This window comes from Somniosus microcephalus, chromosome 1 (assembly GCF_052327205.1).
Source record: "Somniosus microcephalus isolate GS21.2 chromosome 1, FLI_Smic_1.0, whole genome shotgun sequence".
Taxonomy (NCBI): Eukaryota; Metazoa; Chordata; class Chondrichthyes; order Squaliformes; family Somniosidae; genus Somniosus; species Somniosus microcephalus.
This window is the reverse complement of record NC_140987.1, coordinates 399,850,158-399,868,302: the sequence shown is the minus strand read 5'-3', so window position 1 is coordinate 399,868,302 and position 18,145 is coordinate 399,850,158. Positions and strand designations below refer to the sequence as shown.

General features: G+C 47.0%; 1 protein-coding gene across 1 annotated transcript in view; it reads right to left on the bottom strand.

Annotated features, from left to right (window-relative positions):
- Nucleotides 1-15,080: 15,080 nt before the first annotated feature.
- Nucleotides 15,081-18,145, bottom strand: part of fhdc2 (FH2 domain containing 2) — an 89,126-nt gene continuing 86,061 nt past the window's right edge. The window contains exon 12 of the mRNA XM_085997961.1: nucleotides 15,081-17,935. Within this exon, the coding sequence (XP_085854087.1) occupies nucleotides 16,595-17,935 (1,341 nt within the window). The 3' untranslated portion in view covers nucleotides 15,081-16,594. The remainder of the gene's footprint in view (nucleotides 17,936-18,145) is intronic.

Sequence of the window (18,145 nt, the reverse complement as noted above, 5' to 3'; positions counted from 1 at the left end):
CATCTTTATCTGCAAATGCATAGTCTTTTACCAGCAGTTTTAACTCAGTCATGAACTGTTCAAACGACTCACTAGCTCCTTGTACTTTCTCCTGAAACTTGTACCTAGCGAATATCGTATTTGTCTTGGGCATCACATATGCTTCAAAACGGTCAAAATAACTTTTCAGTACCTATGCTTCATCTGCGGTGAGATGTTAAAAATGCTCTCCCTTTTTCTCCGATCCACAAGAGTAGGTAGCTGCATCTTTCTTCCTCCCCTTTGCTTTTCAGTGGACCCGAGAACATCAATTCCACATGTTGCTTGAACTTGCTCCATTCTCTAGGTAAGTTCAAAGATTCCCAATTCATTCGGGGTAAGGGAGCTCCAACGATGTCCATTTCAAATCCCTGTTCTGACACCATGTCTTGTTTTGCACACTTTGTACAAAAATAATAAATTGCAAGACAACGGAGTATTACAGTTTAAACTCTTTTAATGAAGCATCAGGTCTGATCTGACTCACAGCAGTACAGCACCGTGTGGGCAAGATGGAGTCAGGACCCTGGGTCTTCCAAAACAATAGCAGTCCTTACAGATGCCTGCAGGCCAATGACAACTCATATGTGATCACGTGAATATAATAGGTATTTCTTACAGATGCCTGCGGGCCAATGACAATTCAACATGCAAATGTTACAATGAGGATCCGTATCTGCACTGGCAGTCCTCATCACAAGGATGTCCATGAAGCTCTGGTCTCTCTGCTCAATAGCTGCCCATCTCTCCTCCAGAGATGACAATTTATTTTGAACACTCACCATGTTTTCCTGACTCTGGCGACTTATTTCCTCCATGGAGGTAGCCAGCCTTTCCATGGAGGTTGCCATCCTATCCATGGAGGTGCATTCATGCGCCATTGCCTCCACCAAGGCAGTACTGATGTTACAGATGGACTCCTCCATTCTCTCCACACTCGCATTTACCCTGGAGGCAAACCCTTCCAGAGACTCCTGCACTTGCTCCTGTATTTCCCGAACCGCTCTTTTTCTGGATGGCCCCAGAGGCACAGTGTCTGCATGCAGCTCAGCAGAGCTAGGAGATTGCTGCGACCTCCGCCAAGGACTCTCCACCGCTGTCGCTGTCTCCACCATCTGCTGATGCTCACTTGTGAGCTGTGATAGACCAGACGACAACACTACTCTAACTCACGAGGGCCCCACCAAGGTGCGCGTTGCTGCGCTGGTGCTGGGTGCGCTGAGTCCTGGTGACGCTGCTCTCTCAGAAGCTTCAGGTTCCTCTGAGTTGTCTGGCTCTTCGTCCTGGATCGTGGGGAGTGGGCGCTCGATGGTCCTTTGGGAGAGTAAAGGCATGAGTTAGACATCTGATATTGATGTAGCAGACACATCGTTTTGTGCAGATGATACAAAGTGATTCTCTATGAACATTATATGCCATTGCAGTCAATCACTAAATGTCAGTGAGAGGGATGAAACTCTATTCTGTCACCAGCTTCGTCTAGTGTGCCCGTCTCTCCATTGCCCACTTCCAGATCCTTACTGTTGAGTCTGTGTGTCCCAGTTATGTTTATTATAAATCACTGGACACAGACAACAAGAATAACTTTAACAGGTCTTTACTATTCGGAGGTCAGGACTGAACTGCCCAGCAAATCACTACACAACGTTTATATACCGGTGTGGTCACCACCGGTATTACAGTATACAGCAGCCAAGAGAAAGTAGTACGGCCTAGAAATTGAGTTGGCGCCGCGCCAGGGCTTTAGCGCCGGAAATTTAGCGCCGGCGCTAAGTCCCCCTGCGCGCGCCAAAAATTCAGTAGCGCCGCGCCCAGACGGCTGCCGGCGCTACTGGCGGGCGTGAGCGCCTCCCAATGGGCGCTGACTGCCGCATTGCGGCGCTAATCCGGCGCTGCGGGACCCGATGTGGTGTGGCAGGCTGGGGAAGTGCAGGCCTCCTCCTTCAGTTAAGGAGGAGCTGCCTGCACCCGCCCGCTGTCCGTTCAAATATTGAAAAAAAATGAGCCCGGCACCTCGGACAAGTGCCGGGCTTGCAGGCCAGACGCATCTGTTCCACGGGGGGGGGGTGGAGGAGTCCGGGGAGGGAGGTGCGGGCAGGCGGCCGGCGGGAAAGCGGCCGGCCGCCGCGCGACCTTAATGCGCCGGCGCTAACTCGGGGAAGACTCGGTTGAAAAAATCTTAGTTGCGGCTGCCACGGGTGAGGCGGCCACAACTCAATTTCGGCGCTGGGGCCCGTCACCACGGCAACCGGGACGCTGCGCACACCGATGACGTCATCGGTGCCGGCGCAGCGCAACCGGTGTAACGCCGACGGAAGGGCCCCACTGAATTTTCAAACTGGCCATAACTGCGGCGCTAGGCCCTCCAGCGCCCCAAATGGGGCGCTAAGCCTACTGAATTTTCAGCCCTACATCTCTTAAGGTAGTTCTCTTAAGGTGGAACAGGTTACATACACCACAATCCTCCCTTTTTAGCTTAACAGTGTATATCCCCATTTAACATAACATAATAACATATATATATATACACAACTTCATGCAAAACAGTTCAAAGATTCAGTCTCTGAGGAGGCCTCCTGATCCGAGTTGGATAACGCCTTTCAGGGGTCTCTGATTCTCGTTGCTGGGGTGACTCATCTAGTTGATCTCTTATGGATTGGACATCATCATCAGGTACATTCACTTCTGAGGTAGATGCTTCAGGTTCACTAACTTCTTCCATGGTTGTCTCTGCCGTAACCCTGGGTTCGACCCTTGTTCTCGATTCTACCAGTTGGTCAGCATGACGTCGTATTACATTTTCACCAATATCTACCGTGTACATCAGGGGTCCTTGTCTGGCCCGAATTGTTCCAGATTGCCATTTCTCATTTTTATAGTCCCGGGCTAACACTGGTTGTCCTATTTCGAAACTCCGAGTGGTCTTGTTATTTATATGCTGGAACTGTTTGTTTTCGACTTCCCTCCGCACATTTGGTTTTAACAAGTCCAACCTGGACCGCAACCTCCTGTTGTAGAACATCATGGCAGGACTTTGGTTTGTCACTGCATGAGTGGCGTTTCGATATGCCAGTAGGAAATTGTCCACCTTGTGTTGTAGTGGAATCTGATCTTCGCTCATGGCCTTTATTGCTTTTTTGAACGTTTGTACAAATCTCTCGGCCAACCCGTTTGTAGCCGGATGATATGGGGCAGAGGTATAATGTTTCACCCCATTCTTCATGAATTTCTGGAATTCTTCTGACACGAACTGCGGTCCGTTGTCTGAACATATTTGTTCTGGCAATCCATTTCTTGCAAATATCGTTCTCAGCACCGCGATCGTCTTTTCCGAGGTAGTGGTAGTCATCTTAATCACTTCTGGCCATTTAGAATGTGCGTCCACCGCAATTAAAAACATGGAGTCCATGAATGGACCAGCAAAGTCAATATGTACACGTTGCCATGGGGTTGAAGGCCATTCCCATGGATGCAGCGGTGCAATCGGAGGTGCATTTTGCACTTTTTGGCACCCTGGGCAGCTTTTCGTCAGATCCTCTTATCTGTTGGTCGATACCCAGCCACCACACATAAGCCCTAGCAAGGCTTTTCATCTTGACTCCCCCCAGATGACCTTCATGCAGTTCCTTTAGAACTCTCTCTCTTAACTTAGAGGAATAATCACCCTTGTTCCATACATCAATGTTCCTTGACAGATGGACAGCTGGTCTCGTCTTGCTGAGAATGCCGGTAACAGTGGATCACCATGTGCTGGCCATCCCTTCACTGTCAATTCGTAGACCCGGGACAGTGTCGGGTCGTTCCTGGTTTCTCTTTCAATACTTGCATTGGTGACTGGTAAACATTCGATGATGGTCGAGTGAAATAACTCAACAGGGTCAACCGTCGGTGCCTCCTCCGCTGTAGGTAGTGGCAGGCGCGACAGCCCATCAGCATTACCATGCTGCTTTGTACCTTTGAATTCAATCTGATATTGATGTGCCCCTAGGAAAAGGGACCATCTCTGGAGCCTCTGTGCTGTCATCACCGAAACACCCTTCTTAGGGTTAAAAATGGATACCAACGGCTGGTGGTCTGTCAGTAGCGTAAACTTTTGGCCCTGCAGGTAATGATTAAACTTCTTTACTCCCCACACAAGGCTGAGAGCCTCCCTATCTATCTGAGCATAGTTGCGCTCAGCGGAGGTCAATGATCTGGATGCGAACGCGACTGGCCTCTCCAAGCCATTTGGCAACTTGTGTGAGAGTACTGCCCCAATACCATATGGAGAAGCATCACAAGCCAAACGAATAGGCAGCGTTGGGTTGAAGTGAGCCAACACTTCCTGAGGTGATCAATGCCTTGCTTTTGCGAAAGGCCCTCTTACAGTCCTCGCTCCACTTCCATGGTACTCCCTTCTGCAAAAGAGCGTTCAGCGGGTGCAGCACCGTGGATAAATTTGGCAGAAACTTATGGTAATAGTTAATCAACCCTAGGAACGACCTCAACTGGGATACATTATCCGGAGCGGGAGCCTTCACAACAGCTTCGATCTTGTCAGGAGACTTATGAAGCCCCTCCTGGCCAATGACATGACCACAGTACGAGATCCGCTTCTGAAAGAACTCACATTTCTGGCGATTAACTCGAAGTCCATATTCTTTCAATCTGGTGAGCACCAGTTCCAAATTTGCAAGATGTTCCTCATCATCATCTCCTGTAATCAGAATATCGTCCAGGTAACATTGTGTGCCTGGAATTCCCTGTAATACCTGCTCCATGGCCCTCTGCCAAATTGCTGGAGCCGATGCCACTCCAAAAACCAGTCTATTATACCGATACAAGCCTCTATGCATGTTGATCGAGAGATACTGGCGTGACTCTTCCTCAACTTCCATCTGTAAGTACGCCTGCGCCAGGTCTATCTTGGTGAAGTGTTTCCCGCCAGACAACGAAGCGAAGATATCCTCAATCCGCGGAAGCAGATATTGCACCGTGTGAAGCACCGGATTAACAGTGATCTTGAAATCTCCACAGATGCGAACCTTCCCCGGTTCCCCCGGCTTGTTGCTCGATGAACACTTCATGACGGGAACAATGGGCGTGGCCCACTCACTCCAGTCCACCTTAGACAGTACTCCTGAACGTTCTAGCCCTTCCAGCTCAGCTTCCACAGCAGGTCGTATCGCATAAGGTACCGGTCTGGCTTTGAAAAATTTTGGGTTTGCATGTTCTTCAACCTTGATGGTTGCCGTAATTCCTCTCAGTGTTCCCAGTCCCTGTTGGAACACCTTTTTAGCATCGTCCAATATTCTGGACAATCGTTTAGGTTTGACATCTTTTTTACCGGAATCTACCGTTAGTGCTTTTAAGGAATGCCAGTCCATATTTATTCTCCTGATCCACTCCAGTCCCAGTAGTGGTGGACCTCCCTCAGGTAGCACATATAAGTCCATTCCTCGGCTTTCCTTGCCCTTGTGGACCACCTTTACCTTTATCTTTCCAATGGGGTATACTCTTTGCCCAGTGTATGTTTTCAATACAATCTCCGTATCCCGTAGGGGAATATGTGGGAATAACCTTTTGTAATCTTGCTTATTCATGACCGTCAATGCCGATCCAGTGTCCAATTCCATCTTCACTTGGACTCCTGCTATCTGAAGTGTGACCCAGATAGTTTGGAGGTCTGCTTCATTACCCACATTGTGTACTCTTAGACAACCCAGTTCCTTACTGCTGGAGTCTGAATCTGACTTCTGTTCATCCGAACTGTTCTGTCACCTTGTGTACCTTTCTGCACTTTTCCTGCGGTGACTTTTTGTTGCTGGCCTTCTTTCCTGACCGGCATACTTTAGCTATGTGACCAAGCCTGCCACATTTTCTGCATTCCTGATTTTTGAACCAGCACTGGTTCTGATCGTGCGTTGTCTTTCCACAACGATAACACTTTACTGCACCCAAGGCCATTTGATTGGTGCCGAGTTCCGATGACCTTAGCTGCATTTCCGCAGTGCCTCTCGCTGCGGCTTCGTGCGATGCTGCAATAGTGACAGCTTTATCAAGTGTAAGATCATTCTCTTCTAGCAGTCGCTTTTGTGTTCCTTCTTTTAACAATCCACACACAAATTTATCTCTCAGCGCATCTGCTAGTCCTGTTCCAAACTGACAGTACTTTGATAGCTTACGCAGTTCAATTAAGAATTCAGCGTTGCTTTCTTCTTTCAGCTGCGTTCTTCTGTAAAATTTAAATCATTCCGCTATCAGCAGCGGCGTGGGGTTTAAATGATTTTTCAGGACAGTAACAATATTCGCGAAAGCCTGATCCACCGGTTTATCTGGTGATACAAGGTGCTTCAATAGCCCGTACGTCCTCGCACCCATTGAGTTTAATAAGGTTAGTGCTTTCTTATCATCTGGTACCTCATTTGTTTCACAATAAACTTCCATGCGTTCTACATACGTGGCCCAATCTTCGACATCGCTATCAAAAGCATTGATGTTACCATGTTTAGGCATCCTTGCAAGTTTCTTTAAATTTTCTTTTTCCCAAAATGGCGGTTTTTCCCCGCGCTCATCTTCTTCCCCCGCCGACTACAATGGCGGCTTCCCGCGTTTGCCTTCTTCCCCCGCTGGCTGCAATGGCGATTGCCGTGCTGCTGCCGTTCTCGCCTCCCCAGCGGTTCTCAATTCCCCGACGCTGCTTTTTGCTCCCCCGCGGTTCCCGTGGGCATTCACGCTTCCCCTGCTGTTGCGCCTCTCAGCCCCACTTGCAGGCCGGTCCTTTACACCGGCTGCGGTTGAGTTCTCCGCGGTTCTCGTGGCCTTAACGCTGCCCCAGTCGCTGCGCCTCTCGGCCCCGATTGCAGCCCGGCCCTTTTCACCGGCCGCGGTCGAGTTCTCCGCCCTTTTTCCTCCGTTTTCCCTCCCCTACTCCACAGCCAACGCAGCCGACTTTCTGCTCGTGTCGCTGATCGGCTTACCCACCACCGTGGTAGAAGGGATGATCACTGCCTGTCGCTGGTGGAGGGCTTCGTGGTCAGAATTTTTCTTTTTAACCCGGGTTCTCGATGCCTCCCATGCGATGTGGTGCTCAGCAGGATGATGAGGGCGGATGCCTCTTCTCGACGCCCGTTCTGAGGACAAAGCTGCCTTGGATGTAAAGCTGCCGCAGGGTAAGATCGGACTCGTCGCCACTGTTGAGTCTGTGTGTCCCAGTTATGTTTATTATAAATCACTGGACACAGACAACAAGAATAACTTTAACAGGTCTTTACTATTCGGAGGTCAGGACTGAACTGCCCAGCAAATCACTACACAACATTTATATACCGGTGTGGTCACCACCGGTACTACAGTATACAGCAGCCAAGAGAAAGTAGTACATCTCTTAAGGTAGTTCTCTTAAGGTGGAACAGGTTACATACACCACACTTACCACCTCCGACAATTTTGCGTACAGCCTCCTCAGCACTTGTCAACATTGCTAGGGTTGCTGTGCCTCCTCCAGTCAGTGCTCTCTCCCTCTTATTGTGGGCTGTCTTTTCCTGCAAGGAGGGACACAAGCAGAGTTTCAACCACAGTGATGGAGTGAGTGTGAAGAATCCCTACCATAGAAGCTTTGAGGGGGACGAAGATGGAGTGAGGTGCCAAGAGGAAGCTAGCTCCCCGTGCGTTGTTAGTTGTTGTCACTGCATAACAGTGAGAGCGAGTCTAAGGGGTGCATAGGCAGGATGGTGAAGTGATTCAGTGCAGAGACAGAGATGGATAGGTAAAGGTGCAAGGGAAGTAAGGGTAAGGTGGTATGTGGAGGAGCAGGCTTACAATGCAGAGTGCTGGTGATGAGAAGAGAAGGGAAGCAGATTGAAGGTAAGTGTGATGGGATACTCACTTTTGATGATTGCACAAAATCCATGAGCGTGAACACATGCGCTGACCTCCTCAGCAATGCGCAGCCAGGCTGCCTTGGTCTACTGAGGAGGCTTCCTCCGGCCATCTGGTGGGAAGAGAATCTCCCTGCGCCCTCTTACAGCACCCACAAGAGCATGGAGGGACTCATCATTAAAGCGTGGAGCTGCCTTGTCTCTGGAAGAAGTCATTGTAGTTGTCACAAATTCACAGACCATCAGAATGCAGAAGAGAAAGGCTGAGGCTGAATGGGAGCATTAAAAGCAGCTGCTATGATGACGTCATCAGAGGCGGCTAGCCGACCCGATCACAATCATTGGCCAGCGCGCCCCAATGAAGTCAACAAGGTGATTTAATTAAAATTGGAAATGCACAGCTGATCCCGCTGGATGCGGCTCCGGAACCCACCCTACTCCAACCAGCCTCGGGAATTAAAATCCCTGCCAAAGAATTAGAGAGTGGCAGACAATCAGAGATAGTTACAGGAAGAAAGAGACAACTTTCTTTTGTTTTTTTTCCCCAATGGACAACATCATAGGACTTCAACTAGCTTTATTTAAGAGTCAAGAAAAGCTCTTTATTTCCACCTCAGGGGAAATATTAACCCTTCTCTCTCTTTCCTTTTGGAAAGAAAGGCTAGTACAGCATTGCATAACATGTTGTGGGCAGACTCTGAATGTACTGAATATCATTAAAACTATTACAGGTACATTGCTTCATCCCCATCAAGGTGTGTAAAGACATACCCTACTGGCAAAGAAAAACCCTGGTGCGCAAATAACTTTGGGGTAGTGTGCATAACTTGCTAACTCACTATCCAGCCATGATACTTCCTGTGACAAAAAGGAGGAGGAGATGTCAGTTGGGGTTCCCACTATAATGATACCCATCAATAAATCGTATAAGATGCTCTGTTTTAGTTTCACATGTATCAGCTAATTCAAAAATACTTCACCAGCACTATAAGAATACTTTCAATGTTGACTTAATCTTCCTCCTTCATTACACTTTCATCTCTTATGTATAAATATCAACAGTGAATTTTCTTCCTCATCCATACCCCTCCATACCTCTACAAGGCCCTTGAGAGGGTGCAGAGGAGATTTACCAGAATGGTTCCAGGGATGGGGGATCTTAGCTACAAGGACAAGTTGGTGAAGCTGGATTTGTTTTCATTGGAGCAAAGGAGGTTGAGGGGTGATTTGATAGAGGTGTACAGGATTATGATGGGTTTGGATAGGCTAGACGGGGAAAGGCTGTTCCCATTAATTGATGGTACAAGGACTAGGGGACACAGATTTACGGTTTTGGGCAAGAGATACAGGGGGGACGTGAGGAAAATAATTTTTACGCAGCGAGTGGTGAGGACCTGGAATTTGCTGCCGACGGAAGTGGCAGAAGCGGAGGCACTCAATGTTTTCAAAGGGAGACTGGATAGGCATTTGAGGGGAAATAAACTTACAGGGCTAGGGGGATAGAGCGGGGGAATGGGACTGACTGGATTGCTCTACAGAGAGCCGGCACAGACTCGATGGGCTGAATGGCCTCCTTCTGTGCTGTATGACTCTATGACTATGGGATGTGGGCGCCGCTGGCAAAGCCAGCATTTGTTGCTCATTCTTACTTGCCCTTGAGAAAGTGGTGGTGAGCCGCTTTCTTGAACCGCTGCAGTCCGTGTGGTGAAGGCACTCCCACTGTGCTGTTAGTTAGGGAGTTCCAAGATTTTGACCCAGTGACGATGAAGGATCAACGATATATTTCCAAGTCAGGATGGTGTGTGACTTGGAGGGGAACTTGGAGGTGGTGGTGTTCCCATGCGCCTGCTGCCCTTGTCCTTCTAGGTGGAAGAGGTCACGGGTTTGGGAGGTGCTGCCGAAGAAGCCTTGGCGAGTTGCTACAGTGCACCTTGTAGATGGTACACATTGCAGCCACGGTACGCCGGTGGTGGAGGGAGTAAAAATATCTTAAGGTAGTGGATAGGGTGCCAATCAAGTGGGCTGCTTTGTCCTGGATGGTGTCGAGCATCTTGAGTGTTGTTGGAGCTGCACTCATCCCGGCAAGTGGAGAGTATTCTATCACATTCCTGACTTGTGCCTTGTAGATGGTGGAAAGGCTTTGTGGAGTCAGGAGGTGAGACACCCGCTGCAGAATACCTAGCCTCTGACCTGCTCTTGTTGCCACAGTATTTATGTGGCTGGTCCAGTTAAGTTTCTGTCAATGGTGACCCCTAGTATGTTGATGGTGGGGGATTCAGCAATGGTAATGCCGTTGAATGTCAAGGGGCAGTGGTTAGACTCTCGCTTTTGGAGATAGTCAATGCCTGGCACTTCTGTGACACGAATGTTATCTGCCACTTATCAGCCCAAGCCTGAACATCGTCCAGGTCTTGTTGCATGCCGGTATGGACTGCTTCATTACCTGAGGACATAAGAAATAGGAGCAGGAGTAGGCCATTCGGCCCTTCGAGCCTGCTCCGCCATTCAAGGAGATCATGGCTGATCTTCTGCCTCAACTCCATTCACCGGCCCTATCGCCATATCCCTTGATGCCCTTACTAGTCAGAAATCTATCGACTTCTGTTTTGAATATACCCAATGACTGAGCCTCCACAGTCCTCTGGGGTAGAGAATTCCAAAGATTCACCACCCTCTGTGTGAAGAAATTTCTTCTCCTCTCAGTTCTGAATGGCCTACCCTTTATCCTGAAGCTGTGGCCCCTTGTTCTAGATTCCCCTGCCAAGGGAAACATTCTCCCAGCATCCACCCTATCAAGCCCTGTAATCATTTTGTATGCTTCAATGAGATCTTCTCTCATTCTTTTGAATTAAAGAGAATACAGACCTAGTTTACTCAATCTCTTCTCATATGACAGTCCCGCCATCCCAGGAATCAATCTCGTGAACCTTCGTTGCACTCCCTCTATGGCAAGTATATCCTTCCTTAGCTAAGGAGACAAAATTGTACACAGTACTCCAGGTGTGGTCTCACCAAGGCCCTATATAATTGGAGTAAGACTTCTTTATTCCTGTACTCAAACCCTCTTATAATGAAGGCCAGCATACCATTTGCCTTCCTAATGGCTTGCTGCACCTGCACATTCACTTTCAGTGACTATTGTACAAGGACACCCAGGTCCCTTTGAGCATCTGCATTCCCCAATCTTTCACCATTTAGGAAATACTCTGCCTTTCTGTTTTTTCTACCCAAGTGGATAACTTCACATTTATCCACATTATATTCCATCTGCCATGTTCTCGCCCACTCACTGAGCCTTGATGTCAAGGGCAGTCACTCTCACTTCACCTCTGGAATTCCGCTCCTTTGTCCATGTTTGGACTAAGACTGTAATGAAATCGGGTGCCGAGTGGTCTTGACGGAACCCAAACTGGACATCTGTGAGCAGGTTATTGGTAAGTGCCGCTTGATAGCACTGTCGATGACCCCTTCCATCACTTTGCTGATGATTGAGAGTAGACTGATGGAGCAGTAATTGTCTGGTTTGGATTTGTCCTGCCTTTTGTGGACAGGACATACCTGGGCGGTTTTCCACATTGTCGGATAGGTGCCAGTGTTGTAGCTGTACTGGAACAGCTTGGCTAGAGGCGCTGCTAGTTCTGGAGCACAAGTCTTCAGCATGATAGCCGGGATGTTGCCGGGGCCCATAGCCTTTGCTGTATCCAGTGCGCTCAGCCATTTCTTGATATCACGTGGAGTGAATCGAATTTGCTAAAGACTGGCTTCTGTGATGGTGGGGACCTCAGGAGTAGGTCAATATGGAACAACCACTCGGCACTTCTGGCTGAAGATGGTTGCAAATGCTTCAGCCTTGTCTTTTGCAGTCACGTGCTGGGCTCCACCATCATTGAGGATGGGGATATTGATGGAGCCTCCTCCTTCCGTTAGTTGTTTAATGATCCACCAGCATTCATGACTGGATGTGGCAGGACTGCAGAGCTTTGATCTGATCTGTTGATTGTAGGATCGCTTAGCCCTGTCTATAGCATGCTGCTTCTGCTTCTTAGAATGCATGTAGTCCTGTGTTTCAGCTTCCCCAGGTTGGCACCTCATTTTTAGGTACGCCTGGTGCTGCTCCTGGCATGCTCTTCCATACTCCCTGGCTTGATGGTAATGGTAGAGTGAGGGATATGCTGGGCCATGAGGTTACAATTCTACTGCTGCTGATGGCCCACAGTGCCTCATAGATGCCCAGTTTTGAACTGCTAGATTTGTTCTGAATCTCTCCCATTTAGCACGGTGGTAGTGCCACACGCCACGATGGAGGGTGTCTCAGTGTGAAGACGGGACTTCGTCTCAACAATGACTGTGCAGTGGTCACTGTTACCAATACTGTCATGGACAGATGCATCTGCGACAGGTAGATTGGTGAGGACGAGGCCAACTAGGGGTTTCCCTCGTGTTGGTTGTCTCACCACCTGTCACAGGCCAAGACTGGCAGCTATGTCCTTCAGGACTCGGCCAGCTCGGTCAGTAGTGGTGCTACCGAGCCACTCTTGGTGATGCACATTGAAGTTCCCCACCCAGAGTACATTCTGTGCCCTTGCTACTCTCAGTGCTTCGTCCAAGTGGTGTTCAACATGGAGGCGTGCTGATTCATCAGCTGAGGGAGGGCGGTAGGTGGTAATCAGCAGTTTTCCTTGCCTATGCTTGACCTGAAGCCATGAGACTTCATGGGGTCCGGAGTCAATGTTGAGGACTCCCAGGCCACTCCTTCCCAACTGTGTACCACTGTGCCACCACTCCTGGTGGGTCTGTCCTGCCGGTGGGACAGGACCTACCCAGGGATGGTGATGGAAGAGTTTGGGACATTGGCTGAAAGATATGATTCTGTGAGTATGACTATGTCAGGCTGTTGCTTGACTAGTCTGTGCGACAGCTCTCCCAATTTTGGCACAAGTCCCCAGATGTTGATGAGGAGGACTTTGCAGGGTCAACTGGGCTGGGTGTGCCGTTGCCGTAGCCGGTGCCGAGGTCGATGCTGGGTGGTCCATCCAGTTTCATTCTTATTGTGTTTCGTAGCGGTTTGTTACAACTGACTGGCTTGCTAGGCCATTTGAGAGGGCAGTTAAGAGTCAACCACATTGCTGTGTGTCTGAAGTCACATATAGGCCAGACCAGGTAAGGACGGCAGATTTCCTTCCCTAAAGGACATTAGTAAATCAGATGGGTTTTTACGACAATCCGATAGTTTCATGGTCACCATTACTGATACTAGCTTTTTATTCCAGATTTACTTAATTAACTGAATTTAAATTCCCCAGCTGTGCTGGTGAGATTTGAACTCACATCTCTGAATCATTAGTCCAGGCCTCTGAATTACTAGCCCAGTGACATTACCACTACCGTTCCTGTCATCCACTGAAAATGATGGTGGAAAATTGGGTGGGCACTTATGTGGGCAAGGATCCGCCATGAATTGATTCGTACCCCGCTTCATACCCCACCACCACCCAAATAATGTTTAAAGATCATGTGGTATTCATCGGAAAATTCAGGCTTCAGTGTAAAGGTTTACTTCAAGAATAGTTACTTAGGAAGTGTACTGATCTGTGCTCAGTGCATGTGGAGCTGTGTGCTCACAAGTGTCAGTGCTTTCAGAAGAGGGAAATAGGCGAAAAAAGAGGATTTCCAAAACATACAACAACAATAACTTGCAATTAGTTAGTGCCTTGAAAGTAGAAAAATGCCCCAAAGTGCATCACGAAGGCGTAATCAAAAAATAGACTTTGAACCAAAACAGGAGATATTAGGAGGGGTGACCAAAAGCTTCGGAAAAAGGTGGGTTTTATGAAGGTCTTGAAGGAAGAAAGGGAGGTGGAGAGATAGAGGGGTTTAGGGAGGAAATTTCAGAGCTTAGGCAACTGAATGCATGGCTGCCAATGTTGGGGAAAAGGGAAGGGGGATGCACAAGAGTCCAGAGTCAGAGGAATGGAGAATTTGGAGGGGGTTGTAGGGCTAGAGAAGTTCACAAAGATAGGGAGAGATGAAACTATGAAAAGATTTAAACATGAGGATAAGAATTTTTAACTTGTGGCTTTGGGGGTAGAATGTGGGCAGCAGAGGTTAGGATGCACTGAAGTTTACAGAGGGTGAAGGATGGAAGGCTGACTAGGAGAGCCTTGGAATAGTCACATCTGTAGGTGACAAGGGCATGAATGCAGCAGCATGTGGGCTGAGGTAGGGTGGAGGCGGGCGACATTACAGAGTTGGAAGAAGGCAGTCTTTGTGATGGAGTGGATATGGGCTTGAAAGCTCAGCTCAGAGTTGAATACGATGCCAAGGTTGCGAACCATCTTGGTTAGCCTGAATCAGTGGTTAGGGAGAGGGGTGGTGTTTGCGGCAAGGGCGAAAACCGACGGCTTCAGTCTTCCCATTGTTTAGCCGAAGGAATCTGCAGCTCATCTCTGTCGGAGAAGCAGTCTGACAATACAGAGGCAGTGACAGATTTGAGGTGGGTGGCGGAGTGTTGGAGCTGTGTGTCATCAACATACATGTTGAACCTCGTTCATGTCTGTGGATGAGGTTGTCAAGGAGCAGTATGTAAAATGGGGAAGAGGAGGGGCCAAGGATAAATTCTTGGAGGATCTGGAAGGAACAGTGTGGGGTGGGAAAAGAAGCGATTTCTAAAGGTGCTCTGGCCACCATCCGATAGGTTAGAGTGGAACCAAGCAAGGGCAGTCTCACTAAGCTGGACAAAAAGAGGAGAGGCAGTGGGGGAGGATGGTGTGGCTAAATATGTCGAAGGCTGCAGAGCAGTCAAGGAGGACGAGGATGAACAATGCACCATGATCACAATAATGGACTGTTGTTTGTGACTTTGGTTAGGGCCATTTCAATGTTATGTCATCCTTTGGAGGATGATGCAATACCTGTTGCAACAAATGAAAACAAACAGCAGATTTTTGCTACTGACCCCCTGTACAATATTGTTCACAATGCTTCATGGTAATTAATTGCCGTTGATAATTTAAGCCATCAGATGCTAAATAAGTATCTCCTTCTCAAAATTTTACATTGTTCTTAAATGTCTGCTTTTCTGCAAAAACTACCTGCTCAAATCATCGACTCCTCTATTACCATTTTGAATGGTACTCAGTACAGCTACAGAACACCCATTAAAGAGAAAAGCACATGTCAGGACTCACTGGCAAGTTATTCATGAAAATGTATTTTTAATTTGGGTAATATAACATTAATCTTCAATACAATTTTTTTTGATTAAATTCTTTTTAAATAAAGTGCATATGCAAAAATTAAAAGTTTCTGACAAAGCCCAGATCTTTAGAGATGTTCTAAATTTCCATGTCATTAATCTAATTATGCACGCAACCAAGAGTCAGCATTTAGTGGAAGCCATTTAAACCACGGCATCACTCCAGCACCTGGCCCCTTGTTCCATTCCCAGTAAGAGCCTTCCGCTGATCCCAGCAAGAATGAAGGGTGCATTTAAATCCGCTCAGGCATACAGGATCTTTTTCATCTCTGTCCAGCAGGAATTTTTTATTTTCTACTTATAAATTCCACAGTGCATAATGTGGGCCACAGTGACTTAAACATATTCACTGAACCTATAAAATAAACTGAAAATGAACCAATACAGTACATTAACTAGTCACTGTCTGTACCAAACTTTCCAATGAACAATGATAATTTAATGAGTTCATGGAATACAGAAAATAAGCACTTAGTTGTCCTTACTTAAAAGTACATTGTCATGGTTTGCTTTAAATTGATCCCTAAATTGCTGCATTATGTATTACTGGCTTCAGTAACATACAGAGTTCCTAATCAGAGCAGCTCAAGCTTTTGATAGCAGCTCGTATCTGCAATATGCAACGGAAGAGAGGCAGCAGCGGTACATGGATTGTACAGTTAACCTTTATGTGTGGATTGATGTGAATTCAGTGCTGACTTGATGGATGGAAGACCATTTTGAGTTCCACCTTCGATGTTTCCTGAAGTTCATGTATATTCATTCCTGTCACTAAATAGTTCAACATTAAAAATCATGGCTACTACCAACAAATGTTACAGAGGTAGAGGGCAGTTCTTGCTTAAAGCTGGAATAAGTTTAATCTGTGTGACCTGATGATCCAGCACTTATTGGCACGTTTATGCTTTGTTGTGCTTAATTTCAAAGTTATGAGCTTACACAGCTATTAGACCAAGACTTGAATCCTGGGAGTCGAAATTTCAGATCAAAACAGGAAGTGCCAGACAGACTCACTTCCACACTCTCAACCCAAACAAGATTTCCCTTCCGGCTGAAGTTAGCCAAACCATTTAAAACACATCTAATCTGTTATTCTAAGATCAGAAAAATATTTATACAACCCTGTTTCTGTATGAAGCAAAAGGAACTGAATAAAATGGCTTGTTCACAGTTTCTAAAACAGGCCTTTCCTTTTTTTGTGTTCTTCTGAAAAACAAATCATTTTAATGACTCGCCTTCCCGTTGTGTTTCTTTTCTTCATTATGTCCAGTTACAAGCAACATTGCGCCAAACCTTGTGATGAATATCTCAAATATCCTATTAGCCAGTAAAAAGGTTCTGACTGAGAATATTATTTAGGGTAATTGGACTGACCATGAGAAACGGCATACCATCCAGGTCCCAACACAGAGGCTAGTAACACTGCCACACAAGCTACCTGCTAGTATCTGCCTAAGAAGAATCATCGCCATACTCTGCTCTGTTTCAGAGGCCTGGTGTGTTGAACTGCTCCTTTGTGTGTGAGGGAATCTGTTTGGTGCTTTACTGTAGTAACTCTGTCAGGGTTTGGTTTCTTGAGTTGCAGAGATTGTTTGGCATGAGGATTCCTGGAACCTGATGTCGCAGTTTCTGATTTGTTTAGGGAACTCTTGGAACTGGTGACTGCAGAAGTTATAGTAAAAGTGGATTGAGACGAGCTGCACTTTTCCTGTTGATTTTGGATAGATTTTTTCCCACTTGTCATTGTTACCTGCTCAGGTACTTTGAGAGTCTCTTTTTTTTCCTTCATATTACTCATTTGTTTAATACCTGCAGGTGATGTGATAGGTTTCCTCTGTACTGGACTTTGTAAATTCCTATGTGTTAAAGTTGGCCTGGGAGAGAGAGGTTTTTCAGATGTACGTCCTTTATGTCCCGGAGATGTTGCTCTCTGGCCTTTCAGAGTTAGAATTGGGTAGATCTTGGCAGGATCGCTGTTGTTCATTTTGCTTTTTCTGTTTGTAGTCAAACTTCTACTTTCACCTTTGTCTAATTCTGTGTTTCTCTGCTGACCTTCCTTGGCAAAATGATCCCTCTGATCACCTCTGGTCTCTACTCCACCAAAAGTCTTTTTAGGAGTTGGAGAAGATTGGTGAAATTGTTTCCCCTTTGTAGCTGCATCTTGTTCCCCTCTTTGCTCCAAGGACTCTCTCTTCCACTTTGAGCAGTGACTAGGATGTGATTTTTTCAACGGCAAATTTTCATAAGATTTTAGTCTTTTAACTGGAGTTCTACACTCAGCTCTGCGATCCAGCTTTGGATAGTCTTTGATAAGTGGAAGAGTTTGCTGGGATTCTCCAGGTTCTTGCACAGATTTTACTGTTTCTTTGATAGTCTCAGATTCTTGGTTTAGAATTTCTACCCTTTCTTTTGGAATTGGAGATCCTACCTGCATAACACAGTGCCCCAGCTGTTGACTCAGAACTTTCTCAGACACCTTCCGCATGAGATTTGCCAGTTCCTTGTCATTGAAGTCACTAATTATGCCATTTGTGCTACGGTCCCGCTCCACCTGTGTTACTCCCCCAGAGGAGTATGTCTTTTTTGTGCAATGTGCAGTAGAGAGAGTGTCCTGTTTGAAAGACCTGCGTTCCCATTGCCTCATACTCTGACTTCGTAGATTTCTGGCAAGTGTCCTCTCCAGCTCATCTTGACCAAGTTCAATCTCGATAGAGGAACAAGTAGCTACTGAGTGCCGCTTCTCTGCAATTTTCTTCTCCCTCTGTTGCCTCTTCAGTTCCTCAATTTCACGATTTGTATTCTCCTGAGGAATAGAGAAATAATGTTGACTGTTAATACTTTGGGGAAAAAAATCCTAGAAATATCCATCTAGCAAAAGCTGACCACCAACCATGCTAACACAGCCAGCAAAAAGCTGGCAACTCAAAAATGGTCCTCGATATAAGCTTGTGTCATACGAAAACAAGTAATTACACTGAAAATGCAGTGAGACACAGGCTTGAAACTTAGGCTG